This window comes from Xenopus laevis, chromosome 7L (assembly GCF_017654675.1).
Source record: "Xenopus laevis strain J_2021 chromosome 7L, Xenopus_laevis_v10.1, whole genome shotgun sequence".
NCBI classification, from domain to species: Eukaryota; Metazoa; Chordata; class Amphibia; order Anura; family Pipidae; genus Xenopus; species Xenopus laevis.
The window spans coordinates 121,437,344-121,456,529 of NC_054383.1; the positions used below are offsets into that span (position 1 = coordinate 121,437,344).

General features: G+C 35.3%; 1 protein-coding gene across 1 annotated transcript in view; it reads right to left on the bottom strand.

Annotated features, from left to right (window-relative positions):
- grin2d.L (glutamate receptor, ionotropic, N-methyl D-aspartate 2D L homeolog) overlaps positions 1 to 19,186 on the bottom strand; it is a 136,707-nt gene that overhangs the window by 40,437 nt on the left and 77,084 nt on the right. Inside the window, exon 8 of the mRNA XM_041569081.1 lies at positions 2,379 to 2,608. Within this exon, the coding sequence (XP_041425015.1) occupies positions 2,379 to 2,608 (230 nt within the window). The remainder of the gene's footprint in view (positions 1 to 2,378; positions 2,609 to 19,186) is intronic.

Here is a 19,186-nt window from a genome sequence, read left to right on the forward strand (position 1 = left end):
ATTCCTTCGATCATTCGATCGAACAAATAGCGCTAAATCCTTCGACTTTGATATTCTAAGTCGAAGGATTTAACTTTGACAGTTGAATATCGAGGGTTAATTAACCCTTGATATTCGACCCTAAGTAAATGCGCCTCAATGTCTACTGACGAAAAATCCCTTATCTGGAAAACCCCAGATCCCAAACATTCTGGATAAGAGCCCCCATGCTTGTATTTGCGGCATGTCTGGTAATTCATTGCAACCAATAGATTGTTATGCCTCCGTATGCTTCCTTAAGGTGGCCATACACGGGCAGATTATTGGTATGGGTCCTTTAGACTGATTTGGTCGCTTATCTGCCCATGTTGGTCCAGATGGGTCCTCCCGATCAATATCAGGCCAAAAATTGGCCAGATATCAATCGGTCAAGTTTGATTTTTTTTCTGCGATCCAGGACCGCATTGACTAGTCGATGCAGTCCTGTGACCTGTTGGCACCCATTTTCAGCATTGTAATCCGATCATTCAGCCACAGGCCCGAACGTTCGGATTCACCTGATATCGCCCAGCCGTTAGTGGGCATATTGGGTTAAGATCTACTTGTTTGGCGACCTCACCAAACTAGCGGATCTAATAGTGCCTTCAGCTGGCTTTTTATGGTGGCAAACGATGGCTTCCAACCATCCAGGAAGCACTGTAACATATTTTACCAAAAGATAATATTTTACTTCTTTAATATATAGATACTGAGTGGGTTCATGGTAGGCTGGTCACTCAATGACTGAACACGGTAGCTGGAACAATGATAAGGTAAACCTGGTTCCAGCCCATCAAAGTTCATTTTGAGCGCACACATGTACCAATTTTATGCCTAATGAATGCAAACTGAACACAGTGGGATATTTACCAATGCATGGTATGTTTGACTGAGCAGTAATGCTGAGCTCTTACCCCTCCCATCGTACAGAATGTTCCATTGCTCAGTCAAAAGTCATTCAAATCAATCGACAAATTGATCTGTTTTGATAAATGTGTCAATTTGTTTAAACACTTTCAGGACAGTTGGAAAAGTCCTAATTAATTATGCTGTGAATTATTCAGTGTTCCCCGTTCCAAATTTTAATATATCTCCTCCAAACTGTCTGATAAATTCATCTTCTGAGTTGACTGCTTAAGAATGATACAAGAGATTAGGGGAGGACATGGGGATTATGTTAAAGAAACAAATATATCACTCTTTGTGAAAGAACTGTAAACAGATCTACAAAGTTGCACACAAAAAAATCTAGCTCTGCAACAAGGAAAAAAAGAAAGAATTAACAAGATTAGAAGACGTTGTTTCCTATGCTCCATATTTCCTCTTCGAGAAAAACAACTTTGGACAGATCTAACCTTTGCGTAATTTTTCCCTGCATATTTAGGGGTCTTTAAGTAATCGGACCACAATACCTTAAGTCTGCTAAAACATTAATCTGTTTAAATATTAAATAAACCCAAAAATGACAGCTTTAGAGATGTTGGTTGGTAAAAGGGAAAACATGTTTTTAACAAAATGAATCAGTTCATAGCACTCCTCAAACAGCAAATTTGATTGAAATCCATTTCAGGAAACAGATTTTTTACATTATATATAATATAATTTAAATCTGACAAGGGGCCTAGACATGCTGTTAGTTTCCCAGGTGCCCTTAGTCATGTGACTTGTGCTCCTATAAACTTCAGTCACCCTTTGCTGCTGCACTGCAAGTTTGATGCAAGTGACATCACTTCCCTCCCTCACCCCCCCCCCAAGCAGCCCATCATCAGAATAATGGGAAGGTAACCAGATAAAAGCATCCTGACACCTGCATTGCTTAAAATGCTCCCATGCCCCACCTAGTGGTCTATATATATAAGAACCCACAATAGTAAAACTCCAAGTCACAAGTTGTGACTCCTTCAGTTACATTGAGTAGGAGAAACAATAGCTTATCTGAAAGCAGTTGTGAAGTGCTGGGTCTTTCCGAAAAAACAGGATCAGTCGAAATGACCGGAGATGGCCGCCTACACATCAATATTACAACTAAAAAAATATGCATTACTTATAATACACATAGTATAATTTAGTAATACAATCTATACCATAATAATCATGACAGATTCCCTTTCAATCTGTTCTTTACCATGCAAATGTACAAGCAAACAATGCAAATATGCCAAAATTATACAGCCCATTTATGCAGCTGGGTCCTGTTGTTTTGAGACCTAGACAGCTAGAATCCCCATGTTGTGTTTTATTGCTATTCCAAATCAAGATGTTGTGTGATATAGAATCAGAGAATGTTTCCTCTTCCTAAGACACTGAATTATTCAAGATTTGTTAAAACTGAGATCAACAATGCTTTTTTAATCCCTTACTTTTTTATCACTGAGTCCAGACACTGTATCTACATATTCTTCTTGGATCATAAAGGCAGCGAGATTGGCAGTGTAGCTAGCCAAGAATATGACTGCAAAGAAAGCCCAGATGAGAACCATGATTTTGCTTGTGGTGCCTTTAGGATTTTCGACTGGAACCGAATTATTAAATACCAGTGCCCAAAGAAGCCAAATCGATTTGCCAATGGTAAACTTGGAGCCACCATGACCTAAAGCAGGAGACAGGGAGAAAGAGAGAAACCAAATGATTTATTCATAAATATAAAGTCATGATACGGGATTTAGTGTGATTCTAATGCAATATTTATATGAATCTTACAAGTGTTAACATGAATTGCTAACATCACGAGAGAACTAAAAACAGTTAAAGGTAATGCAAAGAATAAGATGCTTTTAATCAAATTAAATTAGCCAGCCTCTGATAGTTAGCAGGTGTATGGTGTATTAAGGTATTAATTTAACCCTACTATTGAAATGTGTGGCTCAAAACTGAGCAGTGACCCCCCCAAACATACTGTGCTCTAACTGCAAACATGAATAAAATGTCATTTAAAGCTAGACTATTGATAATGAACCAATTCTGATTTTTAATGGCACAGATCAAATGATGAGGATTCTCTGCTGTAGCACTTGTTCCCTGGATTAGATAACTTTGAATTTATAATACTATCTAGAGGCACAGGTAATAGTATCCAATAGTGATGGACGAATTTGCGCCGTATCGCTTCGTCAAAAAATTTGCGAAACTGCGAAACTGCATCTCGTTTTTTTCCAAAATTTTCTTGACGCCAGGAATTTTCGCCATTGAATTTTTTCACCGGCGGTGAACCGCGCAAATTCGCCGCGAATTCGGGCCTGGCGAATAAATTCACCCATCACTAGTATCCAATTTCTTATTCAATTTCTCCCATACTTTTAATAAAGTATAGGTATGGGATCCATTATCTGGGAACCCATTATCCAGAAAGCTCCTAATTACGGGAAGGTTATTTCAGATAGACTCCGTTTTAATAAAATAATTTAAAATTTTAAACATGATTTCCTTTTTCTCTGTAATAATAAAACAGTAATAAAATAATAAATAAATAATAATAAAAATAAAATAATAAAATATAATAAAAATAAATAAATAAATAAATAAATAAATAAATAAATAAATAATAAAAAGATAAAACCTTAGGGGCAGATTTACTAAGCTCGAGTGAATGGTTCAAATGTCAAAAAGTTTGAATTTTGAAGTAAATCTTTGGGTACTTCGACCATCGAATAGGCTATATTCGACCATTCTACTTCGATTTGACCATTCGATAATAGAAGTAATGTCTCTTTAAAAAAAACTTCGACTTCATACTTCGCCAAATTAAAGCTACTGAAGTGCAATGTTAGCCTATGGGGACCTTCCGCAGCACAATTTTTTTTTTTTTTGGTCGAATAGGAATCTTTCAATCGATCAAATGATTTTTATTCGACCGCAGGATTGCCAAATTTGTTGAAAAAACTTCAAATTCGATATTCGAATTCGAAGTTTTTTAATTCGATGGTCCAATTTCGAAGTTTTTTGGACTTCGAAATTCAACCCTAAGTAAATCTGCCCCTTAGTGTGTCCCAACTATTATATACTGAATCCTTATTGATGGCAAAACAAGCCTTTCATAGTTATTTAATATTTAAATGATTTTTAGTAGACTTAAGGTATATAGATACTAATTATGGAAAGACCCCTTTTTCTAGAGAGCTCCAGGTCCTGAGTAGTGATGGGCGAATTTATTCGCCAGGCGCGAATTCGTGGCGAATTTGCGTGATTCGCGCCCAGCGAATAAATTCGCGAAACGCCCGCGAAAATTCGCCGAAAAAAACGAGACGCCGGCGCCGTTTCGCGAATTTTTCGCCGTTTCGCGAATTTCGCGCGAAATTCGCGAATTTTTCGGCGAAGCGAAACGGCGCAAATTCGCCCATCACTAGTCCTGAGCATTTTGGATAACAGGTCCCATACTGTACCTGTAGATTATAGATGAAAGAATGAGCGAGACAAGATAAACTGAGGATCTCCATGACCATATAAATGTGTACATGTCATGAAACTCCAATATGACTTCTAATATCCTCATATTTAACGACAGTACATTTATTTTTTGTATAATACACAAGTCTCAGTGAGTCATGTGAGACATATTACATCGCTAAACACTGATTACAACTGATGACATCACTATGCAGTTAATAAGTTTATCATGTAAAAGATGTTCTTGTTTCCTGTGTATTATAATATTGAAAACTATAATTAATGGTAGAGATTATATGCAGGTTGCTTGTGTGTGTGTTTTTCTGGATATTATCTTTGTTCGCTTCTGTTTTTTTGACTGACCCCTTTCCATTCACTCATGCATGTGATTTTACCGGCTTTTTTTTTCTCTCTTTATTATCCCTCCTTCCCTCCTTCTCCTCTTCACTAACTTTTAAAGGAACAGTAACACCAAAATTGAAAGTTTTTTAAAGTAACGAAGCCATATAGTGTTGCCCTGCACTGGTAAAAACTGATGTGTTTGCTTCAGAAACACTACTATAGTTTATATAAACAAGCTGCTGTGTAGCAATGGTGGAAATTGAAAATAGTCTATATGGCACAGGTTAAATAGTGGATAACAGATAACACCATTATGTTCTACAGAGCTTATCTGCTGTGTAACCTGAGCCTTTTCTCCTTTGAATGGCTGCCCCCATTGCTACACAGCAGCTTATTTATATAAACAATAGTAGTGTTTCTGAAGCAAACACAACCGCTTTACCACTGCAGGGCAACACTGCATTATATTTTTATTACTTTGTAGGATTTGTAGTGATATTCCTCATTCCACCATCAGAGAGTTATTTTTTTTGCGAAGCTGCAACAAATATTTCAAAGCCAATATGTGGCCCTCAATAATCGAAATATGTGGCCCTCAATAATTGAAAATTAGAATATTCGAAATTTATCATGTACTGTCTCTTTAAAACTTTGCCATCTAAAACCTGCCGAATTGCTGTTTTAGCCTATGGGGGACCTCCTAGAACCCATATGGAATCAATTGGTGGACTTTGAAAAATCAAGTTTTTTTTAAATACTTTGACTCGAATTCGATCTTACTCCGATTCGAATTCGATCTTACTCCGATTCGAACGATCAAATACAGCCTATTCACCCGCAAAAAACCTTCGATTTTTTTTAATACATTTCAGTTGGTCTTTTTTTATTCGAATTTTGAAATTGTGGGAGTTCAAAAAAACTCCCATTACTTCGAGATTCGACCCTTGATAAATCTGCCCCTAAGTGTAAAAACCATCAAAACAACTAATACAAAGGTAAAAGTTGTTGAGGTCCTATAGAAGTCAATAGGAGGTGCGCTGTTCCTATTGTACCGTTCTAAACTTTTAGAGGTTTTTTGGGGGTTTTTCGCTAGGAATTGTTAGAGGTTTTAGAGGTATTCTGATTTTTTTGGCACATAATTTTCCATTCCTACTTTTTTATTTGGATCTTTTAATAAATGTCACGACATTTGTAGTGAAAGACAGTGAGTTTAATTGTGGTTTCAAAAACCTCTGAAAAACCACTAAAATCCAACATTTGAAAAATAGGCCTCCAAGTGATCATGTCTTTCCTTAGGGATCAAAATAAGAATAGTATATAGAGTAATCATGCTCTGAAGCTTGTAGTATAATATCAGTGATTTTATTTCTGTGATATTAATCCAAAGCCAATGTAAAGAAAGTGCAATACATTTAGGGGGTTATTTATCAAAGTCAGAATTTATCTCAATATTTTTTGAAAAAACAGACCAAATCTGCACAGGTTTTTTGGGCTTTTATTAATACACTTTCCTGAAAATTTTGTTTGCGGGAAAAAAAAGATGCCGGTTTTCAGATTCTGACTTTTGCCCATCCTCGGGGTTTAATAAATTCCCGAAAAATTTGTGATTTTTTTAAAAGTCTGATTTTATAAAAAAAATCATACATTTTTCGTGATTTTTGCATTCAGCGTTTAGTAAATAACCCCCTGATTTATAACTGTGTGGAAAATTCGATATTTCTAACATTTAACCTTATGGTTGTTTACAATAGTCAGACTAGGGATGTAGCGAACTGCCGTTTATGTGTTCGCGAACGCCGTTCGCGAACACCGGCAAAAAATGCGAACAGTTCGCGAACAGTTCGCGAACTTCGAACATCCGAAAATCGTTCGATTCGAACGATCGAAGGATTTTAATCGTTCGATCGAAGGATTTTCGTTCGAATCGAACGATCGAAGCCATTCGATCGAATGATTTCATTCAATCCAATGGCTTCGATCGTTCGATTCGAGCGAAAATCCTTCGATTTTAGCGGTCGAAGGAATCGAATGGTCGAATGGTCGAACGATTTTTGACGCGAACGCCTATTGGCGAACGTCGCGCGACGTTCGCGAACATTCGGCGGACGCGAACAGTCGAAGTTCGCGCGAACTAGTTCGCCGGCGAACAGTTCGCTACATCCCTAAGTCAGACACAGAAAAATATGCTAGTGAAGAAAGTAGAATTAAACTGCTCAGTTTAGCTCCCTGCTAAATTATAATTAGTTTACAAACTCATTGCATAGATAATGGATAGCCAGTAACTCAGGGACCAATTGTCCCTTGCATTATTACAACCCTTCAGTTCGTTGAGGGTTTTTTCAAATTATTACTGATCCCATGGAAATATATATCAACTTCTCAAATAATCTCCTGCAGATTGGCCAGAAGATCTTACAGCATAAACAGTTGGTACTATGGTTGCTTCTGCCTTCTTGCAATGAGAGCCAGAAGGGGAAAAATAAATAAAAGATTAATTTAACAACTTTAGTCGAGAAATGGTGTTCATCCAGTAATGAGGTGGAAAGGCACACAGTGTTACGGCTCTTCGAGCACTCACAAGTAAACACATTCTTCCCATGGGACACTGTGATGATTGTATCCGATTGTATAATTACTACAGACATGTGAAATGGTACTGGTGGGAACTATAAAAAGAAAGAAGTGGTTTCATTGTAAGACAAGGGAGTAAAAAAATATGGCAACTAAAGTATAGGAAAGCTGGAAGTAGGAAAATGACTATAATTTGCATACAAACAGGATTCTAATAAACTTCTAGGGGAATTTCTGGAACATACAATTATTCTATTAAATAAAAGAATGATCGTACTGTGGCGACTTTAGGTGGCAGACCCCACACAAGGGCAGGCCCCTACTTCCTTGTAGTTATGCCACTGCATATAATACAATACAATGGCCCAGTGCAACTACAAACAACAAATAACTGGAATTTCTGGATGTTATTAAGTTGCAAATAGCACCAAACTCAAACATTAATACCATACTCAGTGTTTCTGGCACTGCGATGGTATCTTATAATTCAGAAGAAGTTTGAAAGTCGGCAAAACTGAATTTCCGCTGCACCAAATCGATTCTGACCAAATATTGGATTCTAGAAATGGGGCTCCAAGTGACTTTAGTGGGAATATAAGCAAAAATATTTCCTTTGCACAAATTTCTTTTGGGTGAATTTAATACAGCGTTTACAAACCCGGAAACTGTTTAGCGACCACATCCCCCAGAAAAATGATTGTAAATTTTATAGTTTTCGCCAGTTAAAAAATTATTATTTTTCTGTCAAATGAAAACATCACATTCAAGCATGCCTTGTAATGTATGAGACATGTTATGACATTGAGGGGCAGATTTAGTAATGATTGAGTTGTGTTTTCTATGACAATTCGCATTTCAAGATTATTTTTTAGGTCAAAAAATTTAATTTTTGGGTTTAAAAAAAGTCAGATTTTTGGAGCCTCTCCAATTTTCCTCAGAGGGGGAAAAATTCCTTCCTGACTCCAAAATGGCAATCGGACCAGTCCATGGATCAACTTGTACTATGAGCTATCTTCCATAACCCTGTATTCTTTTCAGTGGAGGCTTCATTGGGGAAACAAATAACTGACAAAAGTAACAAATTTGTGCAATTTAAGTTTATGTGCTTTTTACAAAATAAGAACAGCCATTTAGTCCTGTTTTCTTTGACAAATGAGCACTACTATTTGTAAGTTAATTGTGATGACTGTTAATAAGAGAAGTTATGATGAAAAAATGAAACCTTTTGCCATAACATTACAAAATTAGTAGGCCTCATGTACTTGAGAGTTGCAAGAGGTTTTCACAAAATTAGTTATGTTTCCCATAGTCCTGCATCTTTTACCAAACATGTAATGATTTTACACAGTATACATGATGGGGCATATTATTAGCCACTAGCTACTTTAGGCCTAAGCTCAAATGCTCAAAAGGTTATTCACATGTTTGGTTCTCAAATAAGGACATGATTCTAAGATATTAATGGTAGAGCTCTTCTGTAATCTGCTGAGTTTATTTTTATCAAAATTAAAAAAAAAATTCTTTGACATTTGAATTACAAAACAATTTAATAACGCAGCAAATGAAAATGTAATACTGTATATCATAGACAGTACCAATTTCATTTATTTAATAACACCTCAGTAATTTTATTTCATTAAAATAGATACTTTATTCCTTATCTGAAGATCAGGATCTTAAACCAATCTTTCCCTTGAATGAAAATTATTAAATTTTTCAGTATTTGAAAAAATGCAGTATCATCTTATCAATTTAAATAAGATGAATTACCACATGACTAATATTTTATATATTATAACAGTCAAATAAAACAACTATTCATTACATACAGAATCTGCTTTGAAATACGTTATACAATTAATTTCCCCATCCCCCATCATGCCATGTGGAATAAATCAGATACTATGCATATTTAATTTTGGCAAGAGTAATTATAAAACCTTAATTTTTGAATGTAAAATTTTAAAAGAAAGCAAAATGATGCTAAAACTTTTGGAACATTAATTTCGAGTTTGTGTGATTTCGAGTGTAAAACTCGAATCAAAAAAAAAAATTGAATGTCAAGAACACCAAATGAGTCACTGGACCTCTGCCATTGACTTCTGTGGGGACTTGGCAGATTTTAAGTGGTAAATATTCAAAACTTGAGTTGTTCCCAGGGTCCAGGTATGATAAATCTCGAAGTGAAATTTGAGTTTGGATTGTTCCCAACTCGAATTTGTGAGTTTTCACCAAAAGTCCAACTCAAAATTTCAAATTCAAATTTACAATTCGACCTTTAATAAACCTGCCCCTAACTGAAATTATTCTGGCTACAATATTCAAATATTTACAATGGTTTGATTCGTATAAGCAGATTGTATGTGTCTCTTGATGGGGCCTATTAACTAACATTTGAATGAATTTTCTCTTTAAATATGTTTTATTATTTTATGACTCGAAAAACAAATTACATTTGTAAAGTGTAAGAACTACAAAAAATGTTGTTACAAAACTTCAGCAAGTAAAAGCAGTCGAGGTCCCATAGTTTGATCCAATCTGCCTTTTTTACCCATTCAGAGTTTTAGAATGGGTAAAAAGAGTTTTTCAGAGTTTTTAGAATGGGTGGTTTTTCTATTTGTATTCCGATCCTTTAGTGTTATTCATACTTTTTATATTTGGATATTTTAATAAATTACAAGACATTTGTTTTTTTAGTGAAAATTAGTTTATTCATGGTTTCAAAAACCCAAGATGATAAATGGGTCTCAGTGTGTCTTATCTTAAGATCAGATCCTATTTTAACAGGTAATTAATGCAGAAATTCAGGCAATTCTAAAGAGTTCACTTGTCCCTGCAACAGTTTCTGTTGATGCTGAATTTGTCTATTTATAGAACTATAACAATGTGCTCTTAATATAACACTGTTGAAATAATTGTTGATGTATGTTGATGTTGATGTATTAATCGAAATTCAGTATTCAGTAGTTAGAGCTTTACTACAAACTCAAAAAGCATGTAGTGAAATATCAATGACTTCTTTCATTTTGCCTGATCTGGCAAGTAGTGCTCAATGGTACTTTTGTCAAAATTTATTAAAAGTTACATATAAATATGGGTAAGAAAATGTGGGCAATGTTGGTTTAAAATTACATGCAATGAAATATTTATTTTGAGCTTAATACATAGGTAAAGAAGGAAAAAATTACATAAAACTGTTTTTATAATCCTACAGTTTATAGAAAAAATACAATCTTCATATTTTTGATCAAAATTCTTTTTAAATAGAATTTGTTGAATGTGTACTAATGTGTTAAATTAAAGCCCATTTATCAACATGTTTATTTAAGTGGTTTTAGAGTTTTTTAAAACTATGATTAAACTCTATTTCTTTAAAATCACAAATGCCTTGTAATTCATTAAAATATCTGAATATAAACAGCACAAATTAAAAAATTAGATTTTTTTTTTGATCAATTACTAGCAGAAAATAATGTGAAAAAACTCTAAGGTGCACATTTACTTAGCTCGAGTGAAGGATTAGAATAAAAAATACTTCGAATTTCGAAGTATTCTTTTGGCTACTTCGACCATCGAATTGGCTACTTCGACCATGACTTTGTATCGAACGATTCGAACTAAAAATCGTTCGACTATTCGACCATTCAATAGTCGAAGTACTGTCTCTTTAAAAAAAATTTGACCACCTACTTTGCCACCTAAAACCTACCAAGCACCAATGTTAGCCTATGGGGAAGGTCCCCGTAAGCTTTCTAAGTATTTTTTTATCGAAGGAAAATCATTTGATCGATGAATTAAAATCCTTCGAATCGTTTGTTTTAATTGAACGATTTTTCCTTTGATCGACCGAATTGCGGTAAATCCTTCGACTTCGCTATTCAAAGTCGAAGGATTTTCCTTCAACGGTCGACTATTGAGGGTTAATTAACCCTCGATATTCGACCAATAGTACATGTGCCCCTAAAAGTCTGAATGGCTATAAAATTGACCAATAGGATCAGCACAGCTCCCATTGAGGATCAGCACAGCTCCCATTGATTTCTATAGGAGCTCAACAGCTTTTATGTTCCAAAGTTATATTAGCGGTTTTCTTGGTTTTTGCACTTTACAAATCTTATGGGGAAAAAAATGAAATTCAGTAAAAAGGCCCCTTAGTGTTTGTAATACACTGACAACTATCATTTAATAGCCATGTTAGGTTTTTTTTATTCAATATCCACACTGCTTTTTATATTAAATAATGTAGCTACTGATCAGCTTAGCATCCTTCAGATATAATACATTGAAGCTCCTTTTGTGTCCCTTCTTTAGTGTCTCTCTAGAACACATGTGATGGTCACTGGCTGTAACTGACAAAGAGTAATCAGTAATTTTTATGGCCATCTGTGGGGAAAAAGACCAACAATGATATGTATTTAGAAAAAAGACACATTCAATCAGTCATTTTGTGGTGTTGGCACATATTCGTAATTTTGATCTACCTTTGTATTTTATTCACTTGGCCTGGATAACTAGGAACAGGAAAGAATAATGCATAACAGGAGATGGATACTGGGAACATTAAACACACAATACCACTGATTATTTTTTTAATGACATTGGTTCTTAATAACTAAGGGAGGTAGCTATAGTTTGAATCATAAGGTAATGTGCCTAAATTAAAAGAAAGAATTTTGTCCATAGATGATTCAGATCTTCTGTATGGGCCCTATAAAACTACAGTACATATACAAAAGCAAATAGAGAAATGCGTCCACTTGATTTGACATGCCATTTTACTATGTGCTGCTTATGTGGGTGAGATGAGAAAATTCCAGCTCTTCAAAACCTGGTTTCAGCCACTGGGTTGGATCATAATAATAAGAATTAAATCATCATAGGTCACTCAACTGATTATTTGGCAGAGCAGTATTTGTAGGTAAGACTACTGTTACACTGCTCCAGTTGACTAGAGTGGGGAGGAGGTGGGAGGCCAGTTAGTAGTAGGATCTAAGGCGTCCTCGGCGCGTCCAAGATGGCGGCGCCCAGAAGAGGCCATACGGCCGTCAGACGCCAGCGTATTAACGCTGGCGCATCGTTTAGATGCTGGCTTCCAAAACGTGCAGACGCTGGCGCATATTCTGGCGCACGTCCTGTGACGGCATCTAGCGCGTTTTGGCGCAAAAATCCACCTATTTAAGGTCGTCAGAAGGTTCTCTCAGTGCCCAGGTATAGGTTCTTCTATCTAGAGTTCCTGGGTGTTTTCTAATTATTGATTCTTGATTCTCGACCTTTGCCTGAAACCTCGACCTTGATTCTTCGCTGCCTGGACTGACCTTTGCCTGAAACCTCGACCATGAAACCTTGCTGCCTGGACCGACCTTTGCCTGAACTGACGATTCTTCTGCCTAATCCATTGTACCGCGAACTGTGTTTGCCTATTTGCTTCCTCCTTGGTCCGCACTCCAAATTGTGCCTTCGGGCCCTGACATAGGATAAGGGCAACAAGGAAGAGATGGATATTGGAAATATTGTAAAGGAAAAAAGCTGTGGGTTTTGCAAGTGGTATTAATATGACTAGGAAATGACAAAGAAGAGCCAAAGTTTACCGCCAATAGGATTTCAAATTAACAGGGTTAACGGGCATTCCATTATGAAGAATTGTAAAATGGAAAAGAAAAATAAGTTCCTCCCATTACTATTTTTTGGTTAGGTTCAGTTTGAAGTAGTTTGATTCATCAAAGAGCTACAGTAGGATGAAGTTAGAGATCTGAGTCAGGTTGTCCAACAGCAAATCATTTTATAGTACATATTAAAAGAATTATTAACTTTGAAACTGAATGCATTTGACTAAAGGGTCATTTGAGCACTTTGCTCTTATTATTTGGATGATTAAGCAATTTTTTTCCATTTGTACTTTTTATATTCTGATCTTTTAACGACCTTCATGGCATTTGTGTTTTCCTAGAAAGTGAGTTTAATCGTGACTTCAAAAAGCTCTAGTACCACTAACATTTGACCTTTAATAAATGGGCCTCTATGTGTGCCAAGGAGTCCCATCACCTCTATCACACGCACAGGACTTATTGCACCCACAACCAATGCTTCAGTTTCCTGCCTGTCAGTGTGTAAGTGTATGTTAGTTGATTGGCTATTCCTGATCATATGAAATTCTCTTATTGCGTCCTTCCATTTTGGGATAAATAACACCAAATATGTAAAATAATTATCTGAGCCTTTTCTGAACATTGTCAAACAAGGATTATGTGTTACTCTTTTTTGGATCTATACAGAAATTTGTCTTTGAAGAAAATTGGTCATGATAATGAGTCTGGGATGCATATAGTCAGATCTGAAACAACCTGTCATTGAACAGCAATAATGTGCTTTCCTTTTCATCAGGGAAGTTTTGGACATAATGAATGGATTAAAGGAGGTTTATAATAAATCAGAAATAGCTCAATACTTTAGATGAATACTGTATATTTTATTAGATGTTCTTTCTAACTCCAAGTAAAACTTTTTTTAATATCATTAATTAAGGAAATAACACATGCTTTGCATTTTAAGCAGTTCAGAAAAGTGTACTGTATGTATGTTAGACCAAGCAACACAAAAAAATCTGTTGGCAGCATGTAATCGTAAACCTGTTACCTCTACTACTGTACGGTCAAATTTGTATTTACTGATAACTTCAACCTAATATCATTCCTCATCATTTTTTAATGAATCTCAAAGATTTTATATTTGTAAATACTGATAACATATTGAAGTCTTTTACTGCTGGCCCTAATAATACATATATGGGATCTGTTATCCAGAAAACGGTCATCTAGAAAGCTTCGAATTATTGAAAGGTAATTATAGGTTTCCTTTTTCTCTGAGATAATAAAATAGTACCGTGTACTTGATCCCAACTAAGATTTAATTAATCCTCCCATTTCTTTCCTTGTCCCAATTAATGGCCCTACCTAAACAGATCTGTTAGGGGGTTATTCATCAAAGTCTGATTTTACTTCAACATTTATTACTAAATTTTCAGCAAAATTTGCTTTGCGGGAAAAAATACGATTTTCACAATTCTTTTGGATTTTTTATCTGATTTTCGTGATGTTTTCGGATTTTTCACCTGAAAACTCAGTTATTTTCCTGAAAACTTCGGGGTTTTGCACAAAACCCAGTGCATATCAAAACATCATTGGGACTTTTCCCATTGAGTTATATGCAACCTCGACAGGTCTAAGATGCCGGATTTTCTGATTTGGACTTTTCCATCCTCCGGGTTTAATAAATTCCGAAAAATTCATGATTTTTTAAAAGTCCAATTTTATAAAATAATATCACAATTTTTTTGTGATTTTTACATTCAGAGTTTAGTAAATAACCCCCTTAGTGTTCCTGTAGGGGGTTATTTAATAAACTCTGAATACCTGAAATCCAAAAAATTCGTGACTTTTTGTGTTATAATAATTTTTCAGAATTTATTATACCCCGATGGCTAAAAATCACGAATATAAAAACACACGGCATCTCAAACCTGTCGAGGTTGCATAATAGTCAATGGGAATAGTCCTATTGATTTTTGGTTGTGTCGGTTGTTTCGGGCAATTCCACAATGTTTTCGGATTTTTTGGGGAAAATTCCCGAAAAAATCTTGAAAATCGGAGCTTTTCCCGCAATGGTAATTTTCTGGAAAATGTAATAATAAATAAGAAGCCCATTCACCAAGCTCGGGTGAATGAATAGAGTGAAAAAAGCTTGAATTTCGAGTAGTTTTTTCTGCTCCTCGATTATCGAATTGGCGTAAATTCGCCTGAGTAGAATGATTCGAATAGATCGAGCGCAAAAACGCTGCGACTATTCGCCCATTCGATAGTCGTAGTACTGTCTCTTTTAAAGATACTTTGACTGCCTACTTCGCCACCTAAAACCTACCGAATTGCTTTAAAAGCCTATGGGAAAGTCCCATAGGCTTGTTTTCCAAGTTTTTGATCGAATAAAAATCCTTCGAGCAAATATTCAATTGTGTGCCTATTCGCCTGGCGAATATTCGCCCATTCAACTATTCGCCCCAATTGCCTATTCGATTCTATTCCCCAGTCGAATTTCGGGGGATTTAACCCCTCGAAATTCGACCCTTGATACATCTGCCCCAATGTGTTAAAAAACCCGAACAGAGTTAGTAGCAGCCGATATTGAGATAAATTCAGACCTTGATAAATAATCAGCATTGTGTTCAAGTGGGCGGGTCATGGACATATACTTTCATGCCCCTGAACTGACCCCACTGACCACCCCTGAGGAAGTGGGAGTATTTTTGGTACTAGGAAATACAGACCAAGTTGCATTTGACCTAACCCTCCTTTGAATTCTGTATTTTTTATTATTTTGACTGATTGACCAACTCCTGCCTTTTACTGTGAAGACTGTGCTTTGCCCCATAGACACTGTTATGATACATCTTCTTTTACTTAGTAATTTGAGAAAGACTTATCTTCTAATTTCAGGTTTTCCCATTAAGCCTGATGAGAGAGAAAAACATATGTCACTGTTTATCACATTTATTTTTTACTCTATTAAGTCTATGGGAAAACTGGATCTGAATTAAGGAAAATTGAATCTCACCCATAAGTTTTCACATAATAAGTCATAACATAAAGTTTACTCAATGATTGAAATCTGGCTGATTATGTCATATCATAACTGTTATCCCCTAAACTTTTATTTACCTTCTATCCAGTTACACATTATCTCTATTTCCATCTCTGTTTTCCTTTAACCAATGTTTCACTATCATTATTTCTAAAAATAAAGTGAGGACTTGCAGCATCTAACATAACAAAATAGCTTACATAGGCAAATCTCTTTCATTATTTGCAAAGACATAACTCTATGGACCAGATTCAATTAGATAAGAAAGACAGGGTGGCCCAATAATTACAGGTCAAATGTGAGTGGTATTTGAGCTTTTTGAAACCACGATTAAACATATTTTCTCAAAAAAACACATGTTGCCATGAAAGTTATTAAAAGATCCAAATAAAAAAAGTGCAAATGGAAAAAATATGCACTAAAAATAAGAAAATTTTTAGCTTTTGGCCAATTATTAGCAAAAAAAAAGAATACAAAAAAAACCTCTAAATGGCTAAAAAAGGTCCAGTAGGATCAGTACAGCTCCCATTGATGGCTTTTATTCGCCAAACTTTTGTATTACAGTTTTTACACTTGATAAATCTTGAATTTTTAGAGGAATAACAAACACTCGTTTTTAGAGAAAATAATTTGATTTGTGAAAAAAAATAGAAATCCAAATTTTAGTAAAACCTTCTTTTCAGATTTTCCCATAAAGCCAGATGCAATTCTATAAGAAAAACTTATCTCAGCTTAAGGGGCCCATTCACTTAGCTCGAGTGAAGAAATATAGGAAAAATAGTTTGAATTTCGAATTTCGAATATGGCTACTTCGACCATTGAATGGGCTACTTCGACCTTCGACTATGACCTTCGACTTCGAATTGAACGATTCTAACTAAAAATCGTTCGACTATTCGATAGTCGAAGTACTGTCTCTTTAAAAAATTCTTCCACCCCCTAGTTCACCACCTAAAACCTATCGAGGCCAATGTTAGCCTATGGGGAAGGTCCCCATAGGCTTCCTAACAATTTCCTGATCAAAGGAATATCCTTCGATTGATGGATTAAAATCAATTAACCCTCGATATCCAACCCTAGGTAAATGTGCCCCTAAAACTGTATTAATGTCTATGGGAAAAAATGGAACTGGATTAAGAGTAAATTCAATCTCTTTAAATTAGGAGTTCAATAAGTTTTAGTGTGATAAACCAGGTTGAATTGAACCTGCCCCGTATATACTGTACTATATCCTATGACTAGCATAAGTGGCATACAACATGTTGCTCTTAAAAACATGCCCATGTAAACAAATTTAAGTATAATGAAAACAGCAAATGAAGTATGATCAGTTTATATTTCAGACAACAAAACTTTATTTCTTAATGTTGGCCCACTCTTACTCTCTCATCCTTTAAGCAAGCTAATGGCAGCTGAATTAAGGGAAGTTTTTATCTAGTGTTCTAATTAGCTAATCACATGTTGATTAATAAGAGATACTAATCATCCCATGAGTTTCCATTTGTGGTTGGAGCATGGTGCATACATCAAAACAATTTTCTCAACAGATAGATAGAACGTTAGATTAAAATCACAGCCAGTCAGACAGCCTTTCTATTTATTTTCAGGCTGCATTTACACGGGTATTCTTATTGGATATTGCTGCATGAACAAATTTGTCAGTGTCAAACTGGATGTAAAAACAGTACGTTTAAATAGAATGCAATTCCTATAAATTTTTCAACAATATGGATGTAAGAGACTTGTACCACCTAGATTTTTTAAAAAAAAATGGTATCTGTTTTTTTTAATCTGATTTTACTGGATGTCTTCTAAAACACTGGTTTGAATGAGTTAGGAATGTATTGCTCGGCTTTGCCATTTGTTCTAGATTTTTATGTTTTGTATTATGGTGTTGCTATCAATGATGGGCCAATTTCTCCAATTTCGCTTTGCCGAAAAATTAGCGAATTTCCAGCGAATTTTGACTCCGGCGACAATTCTGATGCCGGCGACAATTCTGACACCCATTAAAGTCAATGGGCGCCTTTAATTGTCATCGGCGTCTGAATATTTCCCAACAATTTTGCGAATTTATTTGCTGGTGGCGAAACTCGGGACTTCGCCACAAATTCACACCTGCCGAATAAATTTGCCCATTACTAGTCGCTATAAATGAGGAATTTGAGTCTTGAGTAATCTTTTTATAAAGACTTTATAGACTAACCTTTTGAAATAGAATAGGAAGGTGGTGGTACAGTAATAGTTTGAAATATCATGGGAAGAAAATCAGTTGTAGAAGAGGATAGGTCAATGTGTTATAGTTGTCACTACTAAAGGTATAGGCTGCCTACAACTGACTCACAACAGTAGGCATGCAGATTATATATAAAGGACAAGATTCATTGAGAAAACATTATTTGATGGTTAATCACATGAAACTGTTATGGTTAGTCATGTAACAATTTAAGGGTGACATTCAATTTGAGGAGAAAAAGTTTTCTCCTTATTCAGTTCCAGTTTTCAAGTGATAAACGATGAGATGCATTTTTCTTATAAAATTGCATCTGGCTCTATGGGAAATCTGGGATTGAATAAGATAATCTTTTCTCATCTAATTAAATCTAGCCCAAAGGTCTCGCTTGAATTTGATGAGAAAAGTTTATCTCCTAATTCAATTCAAGATGTCCCCATGTATTTTTAATGGGTTTTCATGAGATAAACCATAATATACATTTTTCTCATGATATTGAATCTAGCCCAAAACGATATTTCTGCTGGAACTGATGGCAGGTTAATATCAGTCAGAGCTAAATTATGCAACCTACAAAGAAATAAAACAGTTTTATGTGTAACAGAGGCACCCATGTATAATAAACATATGTAAAATGCACACTCTAATTTGTGTCTTCACTTTTTAATTAATTATAGTTGAATTTCAAAAACTCAATTAGGGAGAAAAGTTAAAAAAAAACAACAGTTGGAATGCAGTAAAATCATCTTCTACCCATAATTTTTAAAGAATCTGAAAAAATCTTGAAAACTAGCTTGAATTTTGCTTACAAACTCCCACTTTCTTCTACTTGACCTTGTCATCCCGTCAGATTTTTGATGCTGAATTTTTGTATTCAAGTTTTTACGCTTTTTTCCCTTAATGAATCAGATCCGTGTGATTCTGTGTATGTATGATCGCTGGGTTTCATTTGGAGGGATTGAACTTGAGGGAATTTGTTCTTTTTTCAACTTGATTTAAAAGGACACT